The 18,825-nt window shown below is 46.3% G+C and overlaps 1 protein-coding gene across 1 annotated transcript in view; it reads left to right on the top strand.

The window, feature by feature from the left end:
• The window catches only part of C8H15orf39 (chromosome 8 C15orf39 homolog), a 33,430-nt gene extending 14,605 nt beyond the window's left edge, over nucleotides 1-18,825 (top strand). The window contains exons 2-4 of the mRNA XM_066635463.1: nucleotides 9,644-12,672; nucleotides 12,739-13,141; nucleotides 17,484-18,825. Coding sequence (XP_066491560.1) covers nucleotides 9,703-12,672; nucleotides 12,739-13,141; nucleotides 17,484-18,319 — 4,209 coding nt within the window. The 5' untranslated portion in view covers nucleotides 9,644-9,702 and the 3' untranslated portion in view covers nucleotides 18,320-18,825. The remainder of the gene's footprint in view (nucleotides 1-9,643; nucleotides 12,673-12,738; nucleotides 13,142-17,483) is intronic.

The following is an 18,825-nucleotide window of genomic DNA, read 5'->3' as shown; positions in this document are numbered from 1 at the left end:
TTCTTCTGTCATTTGCAGTTAATGAGTTTCTATATGAGGACAGGGTCTGATTTCTGGCCATTAGCTGCTTAATGATGTCACTTTCTGCTTAATGACATCACTTCCGGCCCTCAGCTGGAGCCCTGAATGCTAACTTCGGCCCTCCGTATGAAACAAGTTTGACACCCTGTCTTAAAGCAAAGAGGTAGGAACAAGGGTTTCCTCTACAAGGGTGAGTCCAGATCTGTGAATGAAAAAACCAAATGGCCATGGAATATGAGTGGGTTGCTTTTCTTGAGATCATATTCCAGTACCATTGACCACATAGTTCATGCTCATGAAAGCACCATGCAATTTTTATTTATACTAATACTTAGCATATGTATAATGCTTTTGACTGTTCAAAACACTTCATATGTGTTATGCAGGGTTAGCCCATCGGTGAGGCCAACTGAAGCAGTTGCCTCTAGCAACAGATTGGGGGAGTGTCACCTATCTCTGTCCACCTACTCGCGTCCACTGCTTTCCCTTGAATTTGGAAATGGAAGAGGGTGTCAGTGAGGAAGAGGAAGGCATCAGCATCTTGGGGTTCAAGTGAGTTGGAAGGATTGAGCTTAGCATATGGAGAGTATCCTTGCCGCCAAAGTTTTCTTAACTCTTCCTAGGAACTTGAGTAAAGTGGTGACACCAGGATTCTGGATGGCTGTTCCAGGGTTCAAACTTGACAGAACTGTGCTCCAACCTAGAATCTGTGCAGACCAAGCTTGGGAAATGGAGGTAGGGCTCAGTGTGGAGTTGAAACGAGTATGGCATAGAGCAAAAAGAGCTTAGAGGCGTAAACTTCAAAAATCGGTAAGATGTTAGGATTAAGCCAGAGACCTCATCCCAGGGGGTCAGTGTTCTATATCCAAATGAGGTAGCTGTTACATCTAGTTGGCCAACTGGTTATATCTAGTTGGCCATGGATGGCCAACTTTTCAACTTTTAGAACTCCTGCACCTTTAACAACTGTTGGGGGGGGGGATTTTGGGCAGGTGCAGTTTGTCATCTCTGAGACGACAAGCTACAGCTGCTGAAATTTTCTACACAAAGGTCCAGGAAAGTGGAAAGGTTGGCCACCCCTGGATATCCATATAAGAAATCTGAGACCAAAGTGGGCACAGTTCTGAGAGCTTATTAGGCTAAGGCCTGTTGTAAATAATTCCTCTTTGGTCAAAAGGGTCTAATCTTGGGTATTTTCACATGGTCAGCTATATGTTACTTATAGTGTAAAGGATGTGATTTTACAGGTGGTTGTATGAGCTTGAGGACCCAGGTTGTATCCAGCCCTTCTTCCATGGGACTCCAGGGATGTGTGTAACTTTAACTCAGCTTAGGAATCGACAGAGCTGCCTTACACTGAGTTGGTAGATGCACCTGAAGTCCATCTAGCTTAGCAATGTCCACAACACCAGGCAGAATCTCTCCAGGAACTCACACAAATGTCTTTCACAGTCCTACCTGGAAATGCTAGGAATGGAACCTGTGACCTTCTGTATGCAAAACAGATATTTTTTCACTGAGCTACGATCCTCCCCTCTATAGTTTATCTTCCCAGCAACCTTGCTAGTTGATAAGAAGTGGGTGGATGAGAGGGGGAGACACTCAAAGCCATCTGGATGGAGATATCAACCCAGGTCTTCCTGCTTTGAGCCTGCCACTCTGGCTCCTGCACCACACTGGCTATCAAATAGGAACAAATTGTCATTGCAAAACATTAAATGGATATTTACGTTTCCAGATATTTAGAAGACTCTCTCATCTGATCAGCGACAACAGACCTTGAACTAGAGTGTTTACTTTTTTTTTGTATAGACTACCTCATATTGTACATTCTCCAATGCAAACTAGGCAACAGATGAAGCTGAGGGGTGACAGCTTTTCCAAATGTATACTACTCCAGTCAGCCTTGGCTTTAGTGCACAATCCATGATGCACTATATCCATATGAGGTCTATACTGGTGTACACCCCAGTTTCTCTTGTGATATTTCACAGGAGGCTGGCATGCAACTGTTGTGAGAAACAGGGGTCTGCTTGGTGGCCCAAGCAGAAAGGACTTAGCCTGGTGTGAGGGAAGAAATAAACAAAAATACCAGCGCTGGGTTTTAAAATCTTATATTGCAATATAAGGATGCAAGTCGGCGTGTGCCTTAAAAGCTTGCGTCCCATCCATCTCTTTCGCCAGCTTTTTATATGTTCAAAAGGTCCATGCAGCACATTCTTAACATGTTGTTTGTACATAGTTGCTTATTACTAGTAAATATATCATTAACTATTTTACTTCCTTCCAGGAGAAGGGATTATAGGTTATCTTTTGTCTTTTCCTTGGTAGACTGATACGTAATATCTCCATATCTCTGTTACCTGGGGTCCTTCTGAGGTCTCCCAGGAAGGATACCTACAATCAGTTGATGCCCCCACTTAACTGTTTGATGGACTTAGCATGTTCTGTCTTGTAGCCCCTTACATTCTTGCAACACAAAGCTCTTCCCTAAATTTTCCCTTGTCTACTCACTGATTGCTGCTGAGGCAGCAGGAGTCATTCTTTAATTTACTTATTTACCCTTCTCTGGAAGACAAAGGAACAAGGGATTATCCTGCTTCCCAGACTTTGCCCTTTTGGTAGTTTCAGCACATACTCATGATGGGGTCTCTACAATGTCTAAAGGCAGAATACATTTCATTGAATTTGTTTTATACTCTCACTTCACAACCGTGGGGCACTGTATGTGTTTAGCAGAACAAACTTATGTGATCCCATTGGCAAGGGGAGGTGTGGGGCGATTGTCATGAAATGTTTATTGAATTGCTTCAACGCATGTCCTGTGTGCAGGTCACCTGATGTTTGCTCACAAATTTCTCTCTGTTCTCTCTCTCTCTCTCTCTAATTGATCTATTAATGAGGCAGCCCTCACAAACTTTAATGCATACTCTTTCCTTTCCCATTTCTATATATATATTTCTATATATAACATAGTAATATATATAATCTCTCTATCTAGATAGAGAGAGAGAGAGATGATATACATTACTATGTTTATATATATAAATCGGAAAGGAAAGAGCATTCATTAAAATTTGTGAGGGCTGCCTCATTAATAGATCAATTTTTTAATAAACAAATTTAAAATTTTGCATGTGTGTGTTACAAAAAAATGATTTAGTTCTCTAAGGGCACAATCCTACCTTGCGCTGGAACAGGCAAGCCAAGAGGAGGCTTGTGTCAGCCTCCGCAATCCGGCGCCTGGCTTCCTCCCGAGGAGGTGCAAACATGCGGGCTGACGCAAGAGATTTCCTTGCAAAATGCAGAAGCTGAGCTCTTTAGAGGGCAGTTAGCTCCTATAGTTTGAAAGATAGCTGCTAATTGCTCTGCAAAGACCTCGTCTCTTGCAGTTTGCAAATAAATGCTGAGCTCTTTTGCAGCGTAATTAGCAGCTATCTGATGTTTGAATAACCTTGGGACTTGAAGCAATTCCTTACCTTGCCATTACCTGTGTTTACACTGGAGGTTCCAATCAATGCTTCAAGATCCATCAGAAATCAGGGTCCTGACCCACAGTTTGGGTTGGCTGATCTATAGTATTGACTAATGGATACTGTGATAGAGGTGGGTTCCCCCCTTCTTCCTGTTCTACCATCACACAGGGAGATGGGAGATTGCTTTGAAATGAGAAGCTTTTGCTTTATACTGAGCGTGGTTACTTTGAAACATGGTGTGGAATTTTGTGGGATCAAAGTGTGAACTTTTGTGATGTTAGCCAGAGAGAGGCATAAAACTGTCAAGGCAGGCGTCAGGAGCAAAGTTGCAGCTTGGGAACTGGAAGGGAGTGAAACTCAGTTGGCTGGGATGAGAAAGTTATCTGATTAGCTGATGATCCCAGGTCACTCTCCCAGGTGTTATTAATCTGAGGTTATGCCAATTACCTGAGTTACATGCCTGGCAGCTGAGAGGTCAGTTCTGACTCAGCAGATTTTTGGAATGATGTCATTGGATGAGACCCCATGCTTTTGAGGACCCTGATCTATATATGGGAAGGCCAACCAACAAGTGCTTGAGGACTGAAGTGTTTTTTCCCCCCAACATGTGGTAAGTAGATAGTTAGCTTTTTGTTTTCTTGCTGCCTTTAAACTTGTGTATTCACTCACCATTTGAAGATCTACCTGTGCTAGCTCCGTATTCTTCCATATGGGGATTCTTCCATACTAATTAACAGGCTTAGTCTTTAATAAAATCTTTTAAACATGTCTTTGGAGTGTGTATGCTTAAGTCGACCAAGGGAAAAGTGAACTGTCCCAAGGAACCTTGGAACATCTAGGTAATCTTTTTTCAATTTAGTGATCTCTCCCCCCCCCCCATTTTCTGCAGCTGAACTTTGTAAGTGGGGAGGCGCAGGCAATTTGGAATGAGAAAATGGGCTTGGAAACACCTTGTGGTTTTGGCAGGTGGACCACACTACAAAGGATCAGAGCTGTGCGCTGTATAAGCTTGGGGTTCATTTATAATCTTCATAATGACTGGCCAAGTAACCAGTCATCTTCATAATGACTGGCCAAGTCACCTTCTGAAATTCCCAGAGAAAAAGAATCAAAAGCTTGGGGTTCATTTATAATCTTCATAATGACTGGCCAAGTCACCTTCTGAAATTCCCAGAGAAAAAGAATCAAAAAGAAAACCACTAATGAATGTGAAAAGTGCTTATAATGGTATTGCCCCAAGTAGCCTAGGGCAGTGATTTTCAACTTTTTTTGTCTCTCGGTACATTGACAAGGTACTAAAATGGTCCACTGAAGGCACACCATCAGTTTTTTGACAATTGACAAGGCACACAGTGCGGCGGGGGAGGGGTGCGGGCTCACATCACCTATTTGTTACCAAAAGGGCTGTTTTGTTTAGGGGAATTATTACACTGCTCTTATTGGAACATTAGGATCGTAGGCTGGATAACAAGACGGCGTAATGCAGAGAAATTCCCTTTTGCTTAAAGAGGAGACTGAAAGATAACTTTCAATAAAAGATTATGGTTTATTGCAAAAGAACAAAGGTAAAAATAATGCATGTGGAGAAATGATATTTCTCGGTCCTAATGCTTGAATCCAAGGTACCTAGCTTTCATGGTGGTTGCATGTGAAGAGTATTTGGTGGATCCAAGGAAAAAACATAACGAAGGGGGGTTGTAGGGAAGGCTTTAGGGTCCCTGCTCTGCCAACCCGAGCTGCTAACTAAAGATGGGGAGAAAAGGGGGGGAGGAGAAGGGAAAGAGTTCCAGGTGCAAGATAGTTAGCTGTCTTGTAGAGCAGTTGGGAGGGGGGAGGGAGAGTCCTGTGGAGAGGACCCTGTGATACAACACAAATGTGTTGGGCCTTGGAGAGAGAGAGAGAGAGTGTGAGAGGGCAAGACCTCTCTTTTAAGGAGTTGGCAGATAGACTGCACTGGAAGGTAGCTTGATTGCTGGTTGCTTAACTAAATGCTGGGTGCTTGGAGTATGTATACGTTTGAATGGGGATCAGGATGTAGGTATCATTTATCAGCAATATTCAATCAGGGGTTGATGGCTGGCCTCCTAGAAGGGGGAACTTAACAAAGACTGGAAAAAATACAGGGTGTAGGTACAATACAATGAATCAGAAACAGAATTTCAACACCAAAATCATGGAAAGCAGTTCAAGGTTGCATACAGTAATGTAGGAGATGCTTAAACAGTGATTGGATTAAGACACAAGACTTCCTCCCATAATGTGTGACTCTGGTGGGTGGGGGGGGGGGAAGGTTGTGTAAGCTAACAATGAGCTTGTGGCTTGACCAAAGTCCTGGAAATGTGGCCTCTATGCTGGGATAACAGTTTAGCTTGCATGTTATAGTCCATAATAGCATAACTAGATATTAAGAGAGAAAATCACAGCTAAAAGGCAAAAAAGGGGATTTTCATGTAACATATTGGCCCTACTAATAAATGACTGTCCCCCAAACTCCTGTGGCACACCTGTGTGCCACGGCACAGTGGTTGAAAATGGGTGGCCTAGGGTATCCAGGATTTGCAATGGGGATTGCAAATTACACAATTTCTAAGCTAATGCATGTGAACTCTACTCCTGACAAAATCCACCTCCCCATCTGCACCAGTCTGCCCCAAGGCTTGGGCTGCAGTCTGAAGGAGGGGAATCACCAGGTAATCAACCCAAACCTTCCAAGGGTTCGTCAGGATCAGCCCATTCCCTCTGGTCAACACACTCCAGCAATTTACTTAAAAGGTTTGTTAAAGCTTTTCCATGTTAGTAAGAGGAAATCCCTCCACCCCACATGCTGGGGCTCTAAAGAGAGGGTTCGAAACAGTGAGTGAGATACCTACCTATTAAAGACAGCAGAAAACAACAGACTACTTATTACATGACTAGATTTCAGAGTTCTGCTCTGCAGGGTCCGTGTTCAAATGGACAGAGCATTCCACGGCACTCCAGCCACGAACCACCCCACACTAGACTCACTTCTTCCACTTATACAGCAAGTGCCCTTTTTGTCCAATCCAATCAACTAGCCTTAATTCTGTCAAGTTGCTGCCCCTCTGTTGCTACCCCACATAGTGTCTGATTCTCAGATATCTGACAAAGCTTTAAATTGACAGCACCTGGTCTCTGTCTTTACTGCCCCCCTGCTCATCAGATAACAGGCCACCTGGCAGGTTACTCCCCTTTGGCATCTAAATTGGCTGGACAGTTCTTTGATTTCTCCATCTACTTCAAACAATTTCACACTTCCCTCTGATCTGGAGCTTACAGGAAGGACATTCCCATTCCAGTATAATACAGATCTTACAGAAAGGGCATCTCGCTTCAAAGCACATCATCCCCAGTGTTCTTCCCACATTTCTCTATTCACTGAGAGGAGGTAATGGAGGGAAGGGGACCCACCTCTGTGACTGTGCTGACCCCCAAATTGATGATTTTGCACTTGTTGGACAGCAAAATACTAAAAATATTCTGATATTTTTTGTGTCTTGTTAAGAAATCATGCAGGAGTCTTGTGCTTCTGGACTATTTACCCTTTGCCAGGTTTCTTGCCGACTCCAATCAAAGGACATTACTAACTGCCAGTGTATTAATCCTGAGGGGCACATTTAGTCCCTATCATCTTTGAGACAGTAGCCAGCCCTACACAGTGGGGTAAAGAGCATTGAGTGTAAGAATACACTATCCTTGGGGCCTTTAATTCCTAATCGCACTGAAGAATTTTAGAAACTTAAATTTCCAAAATAGACATTTTCCAAACATCTAGAAAATGTTTTTACCACTTAGATTCCCCCCCCCCTCTACATGTAATATTCCAGAAGTAGGCAAAAACCAGTGTTAGATGTGTTTATGGTCCAAGAAATATACGATGGCTAGTCATTGCACAATAGATCAGAGATCGGCCAAGGCCAATATTGGCCACAGTGTTGAGAGAATTCCTGGACACCCCCTGCTGTTCTTTACAAAACTGTATCTGTAAAGTTGGGGATGGCACTGAGACTATTATTATTAATTATTAACAGTATTTATATACCGCTTTTCAACTAAAAGTTCACAAAGCGGTTTCCAGAGAAAGATCACATAACTAAATGGCTCCCTGTCCCAAAAGGGCCCACAGTCTAAAAAGATGCAAATGAATACCAGCAGACAGCCACTAGAACAGACAGTGCTGGGGTGAGGTGGGCCAGTTGCCTTTGTCTCTGGGTGCTAGATAATAATAGTTAGGTGGAAACATGTTATTCACCTGGGAACTTGGTAGGTAGACTATAAATGGGTTGTCTCTGTGCTGGGGTTGCATCATGTGGTCTCAGAAAATTGGTACTTGGTGCAGAATTCAGTACATTGAGAATCTCCATTTTCATTTCATTTAAAATTGCATTTCTATCCCTCCAGACTACAAAAGTAGTTTAAAGATGTAGAGGCCACAAACTTGGCATTACTCTGGTGCAAAATGTTGATGGTGAATGTCCGTTTTTGTTGCATGTCCCTCCTGCATGGAGCTCAGGAAGTGCACATGTTATTCACAGCAACCCTGTGAGGTAGGTAATAGAGAGAGAGAGAGAGAGAGATTGCTCCAAGCCTCGTTGAGCTTCATGGATAAGCAGGGATGTGAAGTAGAAGTCCAAATGCAGTAGAATGTCACTGCATTGACATTTTAATGCTCCAGGTATACCGAAATAGATAATAAACCTAAATAAGTAATAGTCAAACCTAGAGAACTAACTACAGTTTCCATGGCTGCAACCAGCATTCCTTCTAAGCCAGTGTTCCTCAAGGTTTGTCCTCTGCTGCACCACTTCACATGGTCCACCTATTTGAAGTACCACCAAAAGTAACTAGTGATGACATCATTGCTGGTTATTTCAGGGTTGAGAGGCCAGATTTGACATGACAAACAGCAGTAAGAGGCAGTGTGGACGGAAGGGCTTTTTCAAACATGGAAAAGCATGCTTTGGAGCTCTGCCCACTGAGCCAAGCCTCCTACCACCGTTGTGAACTGTTCCTGGTCTTGCTACTGGGTGGCAGGGGTCCGGGGTCCTGCGAGTACCACCAGACACCACCTCAGGTACCACTGGTGTTGCCCGTACTACTGGTTGAGAGTAAGCTGTGCAGCCTGAATTGAAGAACTGTGCAGCTACCATCACGAAGCTCCAGAGTTGGCAACAGCAGTGATGTCACTGCCAAGTGTTCCAGAGTTGCCCCCACGAATCCCTGTAAAAATTACAGGGGACAATGTTTGCAACATCCATGGTTCTTAGAATCTCTGTTTTTAAATATTCTTTTTTAAAATTATATATGAAATACAGTGCAATATTTGATGTAAATATCAAAGGAGGGAGACACACGCGCGCACACACACAAATGTCAATTCCTCCCCCCCCCCCAAACTATAAATTTCTCTCCAGAAGATATTGCTGGGATAAAATGAACACTGCATTTAAGACTGATTTACTTTCTAAGAGCACAGTGTGTTGAAAACAGGCTTTGTTCGCCATCTGCTGGAAGTGCATCACATTGTGAGCTCTGGATTCCCTGGTTGCAAGGAACAAGCCTAAAAATATGTGAAGCTTATTTGTTTTGGGAAGAGAATTAAAAATAACAATTTTTTTTTTCATAAATGTAAGGATGGATACTATCAAAGTTTTAGTAAGTCTGGAATGATATGGAAAGGGTGGATAGAGAGATTTTGCTTTTGCTATCTCAGTTAGAGCTGCCAGTCATTGTCCATTGAAATGAATTGGTAAAATATACCCTTCCATGTTTCACAGACATGCTGGCCTGTCCATTATGCTGACTGGGGTGATTGCTTCAGGCAGGGATGCCCACCACCCAACCCCATCCACCTGCTTGCTTCCTCTCCTTCTGCTCCCTGAAGTTGAAAAGGCAGAGTGGGGACAGCAGAAAAGTGTGGAGAAGATAGAGCAGTGGGCTAGAGTGTCTCCTCTGTTCTGTCCCTCCGCTCTCTTCTCTTCCATATGTCTTCCACTCTGTTCCTTTTGACAAAATGTTCCTGTTTTCATACCAAAGGTCACCACCTGACCTTTACCCATCCTGTATTTATACTTTATGGAACCCTCTCCTCTACCTGATTACTGATACGTCTCTCCTCTGTTTTTCAGAGTACCCAGAGGGAATCCCCTGCTGTACTTCTAAGCTTGGAGGCAGAGAGGGTCGCATAATGGCGGAGAAGCGATGTTTAGAGGCAGTGGATGCCATGACTTACAGCAAGATTCCTCGCCTGGAGGCAGCACAGGACCATATCCTCAAGGCGGGCTTATGCAAATCGAGCATGCTGTCTGGTCACACGCCTGATGGCCATTATAGCTACAAAGGGAGCTACTTCTCCTACCCGCTGCAGTGCCACGAAGGTCCGGAGTCTCTAGCTCACTGGAGTCCCGCTGAGAGCTACATGCATTGTACCAGTGGTGCAGTAAACCAGCAACTGAGGACAGAGAAACCAGTCTGCATGTTGTACAGGCAAGAAGCAGAAAACTTTGGGGCACGGGTGCAGACCGCCAGGCATGAGAAGGGTAAGGGCTGCGTGGCCCGAGATGCATTAACTGCTCAGGAAAAGTGGGCCGGTTACATGGGCATGGGTCAGGCTAGTCTTGTACAGCCAGGCTGGATGCATGGCTTCCCCGTGCAACATTCTCCTCGAGCACCATCCACCTGCCTGACCTTGGCGGCTCCCAAGCCCGTTTACCGAAACCATGTTTACTGTGTGGATTCCGGCTACAGCCCAAAAGATTCCTCGGCACTGGGGATGCAGGTGGAAAGTGCGCCAAAACGGCCTCTGGATGCAGAATGGACTGTGCCACCTTCGGGGCATCCAATTCACATGGAGAGCCAGAGCCGTGAAGCAGTTGCACCCAAAAAGTCTCTGCTTCCAGAGTCCAGTCTCCGGTTACAGCCAGACACTGACGTGACTCCGGTGGGCTTTTCACCCTATCGTAAGACCTTTGAAAAATGTAAAGCAGCTCAAAGCCCACCCTTTCTGAACCCAAACTACCCTGCTGCGTACAGCGGTCAGAAGCATGTCCCAGAGGTTCGTGGTGGCAGCCCTGGCAACCATGCATGGACTAAGGGGCCACCTCTTGCTAGCCCTTTGGGAAATTCCCCAACTCTGATGTATCACGATAGGTCATCTTCATGCTATCCATTGCCGTCATACCCATTGAGTCCACACGAGCAGATGCTGTTGTATCATCAGAACTACCCACAGGCTGAGAAGCAGAACTCTATATTTGCCTTGCCGGCCTGTAAAAGCTTCACTCCCCCAGGAAGCGAGGAGCTCCAGGCTCTTCCACGATCTTATTTTCCACCAGGGCCTAGGAGCTACTACCCTGGTCCTTTGGAGAGCTACCTCTATCGAACCGGTGGTCCACCATCGATGACTTCTCCTGGCACTAATCAGGAATATGAGCTCCAGCATAATTCTAGGGCCAAAACGGATTTTCTGCCTCAGAATGCCCCCTCTGCATGCATGTTGCCAGAAAAGGTGGCTTACTGTGGCTCGGGAACCAGCCAAGGTAGCCTCCGTGACTGGTGTGACCGAGGTTCCAAGCCGACCAATGAGAGTTTAAAGAGTGTAGCTACCCAGCCCCATGCTTTTCAGTCCCTCCCCTCTGCAGAAAAATTGCCCAGCTGTTTTGGTGACCTCTGGCGAACGCAGGAAGCCGAATGTAGGGTGGGCAACTGTCAGTTAGACAAGACCAATGCTCAGGAAGGAGAGCCCTTGGGCGCTGCTCACAAAAGTCCCAGCTTAACCTCAGAAGTCAAGAAAAGGAGTGCCGAGGTTGCCAAAGCTGAGCCTGGATCTTGCATCGTTATTTGTGACAGTCCTGTCACCCCCCAGGACTCCTCCCACAAAGGAAATTCACTGAAGAACACCCCCAAGGATTCTGGTTCTTCTCTCCAGCATATGGTGCAGCCTCCAGAGGAAAGAACAAGGGACTTAAACCAACCGGAGGACTCTCCCCCACCTTCCTCCCCACCGATGCCAGTGATCCACAACGTCTTTAGTTTGGCCCCCTACCGAGAGTACCTAGAGCGGGCTGGGAGGATGCTTCTCTCTAAAAGTGGCCGAATCAAGGAGCCAGATCTCCAGGATGCATATGAACAGGTGGCAGGCAAGCAGACCCCTCAGCCTGCCTCCACTGGGTCATCGGAAGCATCTGGGGTGCTGCTTCCAAGGTGGAAAGAAACCACCCACAATGCACTAGCAGAAGCCGATAAGAAGGACCCGAGTAGCCACTGTACAGTGACAGAGGGAGAAAGTGGAGATTATGTTGAGTCTTGGGAGAGCTCCAAGATGAAGGCTTTGCCTCCAAGCAGGCCTGGGCTTAGACAGCTGGTCCCAGCAGATGGTGAGGACAGGCCTGGGGTGGAGGGTCTTGCTAAGGACGAGCCTGTGCTAGACCTCAGCTTGAAAACAGAAGGGTTGGTGGATGTGCCCATTCTTCAGAGGTCATGTAGAAAGACTGAAGCTCTTGAAAGGGAGAGTTCAAGGAGCAAAGGAGAGGAGGCAACAGAGCAGCCAGCTAAGGGGCAAGAGGCTTTCCCAGAAGCTAACTTGAGGCCTTTAGAGCTGCCGGTGCAAAGTGGCTCGGGGGAGAAGAGCAACTTCCAGAGTTCGGCCGCGTTCCTGTTCAAAAAGTTCAAGATTTTGAAATCTCATGCCTCTGGGGCAGGTGCTGTGGTGCACCAGGGCCCTCCCCCGTTACGGCCAAGCTCCCAGCCAGAAGCTCAGACCAGCAGCTGCTCTTTGCAACAAGGCTCCGAGTCGGCGACACCTCCACGAAAGAGCCAAGCTCAGCCAAGCTCAGTGCAATTGGTGACCTGGCCGGTGTGTCTTCCCGTTCAGCAGCTTGCCCAACCGGTTGCAATTCAGCCCAAAGCACCATCATTGCAGCAGAATTACCTGAATGTGAAACTCCCGGACACTTCCAAACCCCTGCCCCCGAGCGCGCCAGCTAGTTCTCCTGCCCTGGGAGAGACCAGTGTCTCGCTTCCCACCACCTGTGACTCTCCTGCTCAGCAGACTTCATCAGGGCCGTATTTCAGTGCGTTGCACACCTCCCTCTGTGATGCCATTTCCTCTTGCGTGTCTGCCGCCTCTCCGGAGCAGCTCAAGGAGTGGACGAAGAAGGCCGAGTCTGATGAAGAGTGCAAAGAGAAGGCGGCAGGGTCTACCAAGCGCAAGAATAGTTCCAAGGCCTCGGACACTCCAAAACCATCCAAAGGCAAGGAAATCTGGCTTGCCTTCAAGGACGTGGCCGGGCTCCTGACCAAACTGCTGTCTCAGCTGGAGACTTTCCTGTTCACCCACAAGTGCCCCTTCCCTCACGTGGTACGAGCAGGAACCATCTTCATCCCCATTCATATTGTGAAGGAGAAACTCTTCCCCGGTCTCTCTGGTTCGTCTGTGGACCATGTGCTGCAGGACCACAAGGTGGAGCTGCGGCCCACCACCCTGTCCGAGGAGAAGCTCCTGAGAGACTTGGAGCTGAAGAGCTGCACCTCCCGAATGCTGAAGCTGCTGGCCTTGAAACAGCTGCCCGACATGTACCCTGAGCTCCTGAACCTTCATTGGCACGACTGTGTCAGGCAACAGCTTGGTAAGTGGACCTAATTGGCCATAATCTTGGGGTTTGGTCTTGGGCCTTCATCTCTCTGTGCTCTGCCCTTGTGTGTGAATGCCAATTTTTTGGTTATGTCCCTTCTAGACTAGGGATGGGCAGAAGGTCACTCCAGAGCTACCAGTAATTTTGATGGTGACCTGAAGGCACTCCTCAATCTTACCTACCTACCTGCCCCCCCTCAACCTACCTTGATGGTTTGATCGTCCTGTGTTTTTTTTCCTTGTATCCGTCCCTGCCCCAAGGAACCCAGGGTCAAGTCAGAAACCAGCTTTGTTTGAAGCATGGATGAAAATATCCAGCAGGACACAGTACAGGTTGGACCTCTGTATCCATGGGGGATCCATTCCTAGACCCCCCACACAGATAACCCATGAATAATGGAATCTGTGAGTGGGGTCCAATAAGACTCTGGACGTGACAGGAAGTGCATTCCAGTCGTGTCCGCAGGTGTTCTGAGGTCCAGAGAGGCCACATACTGCCTACATGGGCCTCAGAAAGCCTCCCGGATACAAACAGAAGGTGCTTCTGGTTGCATTTGGGAGGCCCTCTATGGGTCCTCCAGATGTGGATTTGGAACTTGTAGTGGGTCAAATCCGCGAGTTCCAAATCCAAAGAGGACCCACTGTACTCTGCACATGTGTAGAAACCAACCAAAAAATGTAATTCTTGCACAAGTCACCATTCTTTAACTGGCTCTTCCTCCCCAAGGTGCTATCTTGCGGAATACTCCACCTCCCCACTGCCATTTCATGTTGGCAGTTCTCAAGTCTCGAGCCAAAAACAAAACAAAAAAGTAGTTTCCAAAAGCCAATACCACCCCTGCCTCTATATATCTGTGTGACTCTTAATTGTAGTTGCATGCGTATCCAAATCTCTGGCCTAGTTTAGAATCTGAAAGTATGCAGGGAATCCAGGGGTGTATGCAGCAAAAGCATTGAGCATTGCATTCTGAGCCATAGGTATAATTGCTGTGTGGCATTCATTGCCACAAATTGTGGTGCTGGCCAGTAGCTTTAAAATGTAGAATGGCTTTAAAATCAAGGAGGGGGAAAAAAAAATCTAGAAATCGCTGTTAGCTCTGGGAGCTCACATGAACCTCCATGCTCAGGGGCAGTGTACCTCTGAATATCAGTTCCTGGGGAGCCAGATAAGGAGGGCTGTTTTCTTTTCTCCTTATGTTTTATATTGCGTCCTTCCTCTAAGGAGCTCAGGGTTACATATGTGGATGATCCCCCCCTCCCATTTTATACTTGTGACAACCCTGTGAAAGAGGTTGAGAGCAAGTGGTCCATAGTTGAAACCCAAGTTTCCTTACCCTGGCTCTCAATTGCCTTCTTGCAGTAACTTGCTGTAGGGAAATGGGATACTGAGCTAAATAGTTTGGAACACACTGTGGTATGTGAACTTGGTAATTTAAAAAAAAAGCACACTCGCGCGCACGTGCGCGCATGCGCGCGCGCACACACACACACACACACACACATTCTGAACCAAGGTGATTCAACAGCTTCAACCAGAACCTGGAAAAATAAGCACAAACTTGCTTCATTTGTGTAATTCTGCATCTTCAGGTGGAGTGAAATGGAGGCATGCAGGAAAACCAGTGTACTGGGGAGACCCAAATTCCACTCCCTGCTTGGTCATAGATGCCTGCCTTATAGGGTTGTTGTGAGGCTAAAAGGGGCAAGATGAGCCATGTATGCCACTCTGAGCTCCAGTGACGACAAGAACAGGGCCAAAATGTCATCCAATTGGCACTGTGAGCACATTAGAGAAATTCAGAGTTATTGAGGGATTTTGCAAAAAGTGTGTTCTAAATGACAAACTTTGGAAAATTGAAACCCTTCAATCGAAAGGATTAGACATGGAATTCTCTCTTTGTAGAAGTGTCCCCTGAAGTGTCTGACTGCCACCCCTCTAATCAGTCTGTCGACCCACTCTTTCACTTTCACTTCCGGTGATTATCCATAACTTTATTTTTTCCAGGTCCAAGTTCACAGGCTGGCCTGCATGCCTCCAAGTAGGTATAAGTTCTTTGTGTGAGTGTCTCTTTTCTGTAGTTGCATCAAATGGAAGCCAGTAGATGCTATTAAAAAAAAGGAAGTGGGTGGAGAGGGGACTGATGTCCAGGGCCAGTGTCATAATTCATGTTTGTTTGTAAAATGTAAGGTACGTTGTATCTGTGTGTACACATAGGTGTGCACTTATACATATATTTGTGTACTATTTAGGTTTATACTCTCTACAATTTCTGTACAGAGTTCTCACCTATCAAATGTTTATGCCTAATAAAGGTTTTGTTGACTGTTGTTGACTGACAGTGTCAGGGGTTGACGAAGTAGGAATCTAATTGGTGGCCAAGGGCCATCAGAAGGCCCGTGACTGAGCTCAATGGCCCTACCTAGTGGGGTCTTCTCACAGCTGAAAAAAGTTGGCAGCTACCAAGAAGGGCTTTGAGCCACCACTGTCACAGCCCAAATCTAAGGAGAGGATGAGACATGGCTAGGATTGGGCTGTGACAGCCCACTCCTAGGCTGCCCAGAGTGTGGGGCTGCCGCGGCGCAGAAAATGGCTGCTGCTGCAGCATCCTGAGCGCTAACCAGGCAGCGCTGGTGGCACTTCGTTCCCCCGAGTTAGGCAAATAGTCCCGCAATGGGGCTACTTGATTCTATGGCAACCCTTGGGTCACCATAGACTCAAGAGCTTCTGTGTCAGGTGGCAGATCTGACATGGAGACTCTGAATCTGGTGGAACAGAGCTCCATCGGTCCCGCCTCCCTCCTGCCCTGCTCCCTCCCCCTGTCACACTTCCTCCCCATCCTCTCCCCACCCTCCCTCTTCCTCTCCCCTACCCTGGAACGCCTACCCCCATGCTTCCACTCACCTCTCCATCGCCTGACAGTCTGCGTGATTGCCAAGCCGTGGAGGACTGGAGGACTGCACCGGCACTAGTCTGTTGCTGAAGGCCGCGAACATGCTTTACAGCATGTTTGTGATACTCACCGCTGGTGGTGTGAGCTCAGAATTGGGCTCTAAATCAACTAGGGAAATGCAAGACCCAGGGCACAATCCTAACTCCTTATGTTAGTGCTTTCCAGCACTGGTATAGTGGTGCCCATGGGACATGTTCTGCATCCTGCAGTTGGGTGTCACTCACGGAGGCCTCCTCAAAGTTAGGGAATGTTTGTTCCCTTACCTCAGAGCTGTATTGCCCTTATGTCAGTGCTGGAAAGCACTGACATAAGGGGTTAGGATTGCACCCACATTGTGATACACTATTCATTACACGTGGCACAAGTATCCTTTTCCAATGTCCTAGGTAAGATGAGAGTCTGATTAAATTGTCTAGGACAGGAGCAGGCTGGCTTCATTCTTGCACAGTTTGCTTTATATAGTAGAGCCCACCATATAGCAATGAGTGTCTTAAACAAGTGTGCACACTCTGCATCACTGAATTAATATGTGTAAAGTGATTGTGGGTATGCCCTCTTGCCTAAGTATTTATGAAGGCCCTGGCAGGATCAAGACTACAGCCTACGTAGTCCAGAATTTCATGCAAAACTTCCTGCAAGCAGGGAGGCCAACCCATTAAAACATGTGGGTTCTGTGTCGATTCAGTATCATCAGGATTGTGTTCACATTCTCTTTCAAAGGCTCATTTTGAAAAGCAGTTCAGCTGTCTTTTCAGATACTTTCAACCAGTTTTGACTGTCTCCATTTCTTGCAAAAGAACATCACTCCATTTGCTTGCAGTTTAGCACTGCAAAATGTATATAATAACTATCTAATCTCAATATTTTTAGGGAAGAAATTTTTTCAAAATTTTTTTTAAACAAAGAAAATGAAAACAACATAATAAAAAAATAGGAAAATAACATTTGAAATCTGAGTGCCTAATTGTTGATGCACTTTTAAAAAAAAAAATCTCTTGCCACAGTGGTTTGGTTTAGGTTGAAGTCAAGCAAGAGATTTTTGGGTTGGTTTATGTTTCATTTCAGTGAAGGAGAAAAACAAAATGTACTCTCTGTGGACCAATTTTTGGGTTTGGGCTCTCTGCCAGCAAGTGCTCAGTGGCCCATTGAAGGTTGAGCAATGTTCTACCACCTAATTGATGGACTTGAAGCACTATCTTTGCAAGAGTTAGGTCTGATGGGATATTGAGGCTATGCGTTCTAGGTCTGTTGGAATGTTGAGGTGTGTGAGGTGATGGAGCATGGTATATTTCAGGTGAAGAGTGTAGAACTAAGATAGTAAAAAATGAGTTCTCTACTCAGTGAAGATGCTAACTTTCTTCCATATTTTATGCTTTCATTTTCTAGGTGACCCTGCACTGGGGATCCTGAACACCAACATCCACATCAAAGCTTCAGAAGAAAATGGCTTGAAGGGGACAGAAGTGACCAGACGTTTACAGAATACAACCACAGTGTCACTTGGCCTGTGCTTCCGAAGGAAATGGAAGCAAAGCCAAAAATGTGGATCTGTACCCCAGAGTGAGTCTATGGGCTTACCTGCTAAGACCTTTCAACCAGTAGATGATGAAATGCCTCAGGGACCCTCCTCAACTTCTGTCAAACAGGATGCTGCATTAAGGGAAGCAAAAGGGCTGCCTCAGGAAGATGCTCCCCCTGTGGAGCTGAAGACCAAAAGGCTCCCATGTTGTCCTGGTTCAAAGAGGCAACTCTTCCAAGTCTGTAAGCGGCCCAGAACTCTTCAAGTTAAATTGACCAGTGATGTAGCCAGGAAAACAAGTACCTCAAAGGTCCTCTGCCTCCAGAAGTCTGTAGTCCATATCAAATTCCAGAATGCTCTTCAGGATATACAAGGGCCTCCTGTCCGTACTGCCTCGGAGAAGAAAGGGAAGAAGCCGGTTCCACTGCTCATGAATCGCTTCAGTCAACAGAGACGTCATGCGAGACGCTCCGCTGTGCAGCCTGGGTACCCGGAACTGGTTGGAAAACGGATCAGGCATTTGTATGAGGAGAAGGACAAAACAGAGGCCTGGTATCGGGGAGTGGTGTTGAGAGTACACAAGCACCACAAAAACCCTCTGAAGACTGTGTACGAGGTGAAATATGACAGCGAACCCGAGTGGCAATATTACCTTGAGATTCTGCAGGACTACAAAAGAGGCTGGTTGGAAGTGGATGAGTGAGAGGGTCTGATCGCCCTATGTTTGGATCCTCATGCTGGCAGACTGGGATGCTCATGATGAGATGACTTGGGGGGTGGGAGAATAAACAGATTCCAAGATCTTGGCCATCTTCCCTATTAGTTGTAACAGATACGGCTGCCAAGGGTCTGATCAAATGTCCTTTTTGTCTGTGGCTGCCACTGAACATCCCAGGAATGTTCAGGAATGTGGCTTCAGGAAACTTAACCTTGGAGCTTTTGGTGTTGTCATTAAAGAAACCATTGGTTTGGGTGTAGATGACATGAGTTGGTTTCCACGGAGTCCCGTCTGACACCAAAGCATGCTTTACGTGTATTGCTTTAGCCCAAAGTCGGTTTTATTTCCAAAGCTTGTCCCTGCAGGGCTGTGTATCATGAATCTTCAAAAATCTTCTGTGAGACGTGGTTACGTGGAGCTTGCATGACCAGGCTGATGGGTGCTGCTTCTCAGATGGGTGCTGATGGGTGCTGCTTGCATGACCAGGCTGA

Source organism: Tiliqua scincoides, chromosome 8 (genome assembly GCF_035046505.1).
Source record: "Tiliqua scincoides isolate rTilSci1 chromosome 8, rTilSci1.hap2, whole genome shotgun sequence".
Lineage (NCBI taxonomy): Eukaryota > Metazoa > Chordata > Lepidosauria > Squamata > Scincidae > Tiliqua > Tiliqua scincoides.
Note: the sequence above shows the minus strand (reverse complement) of the source record. Positions and strands in the feature narration are given on the sequence as shown.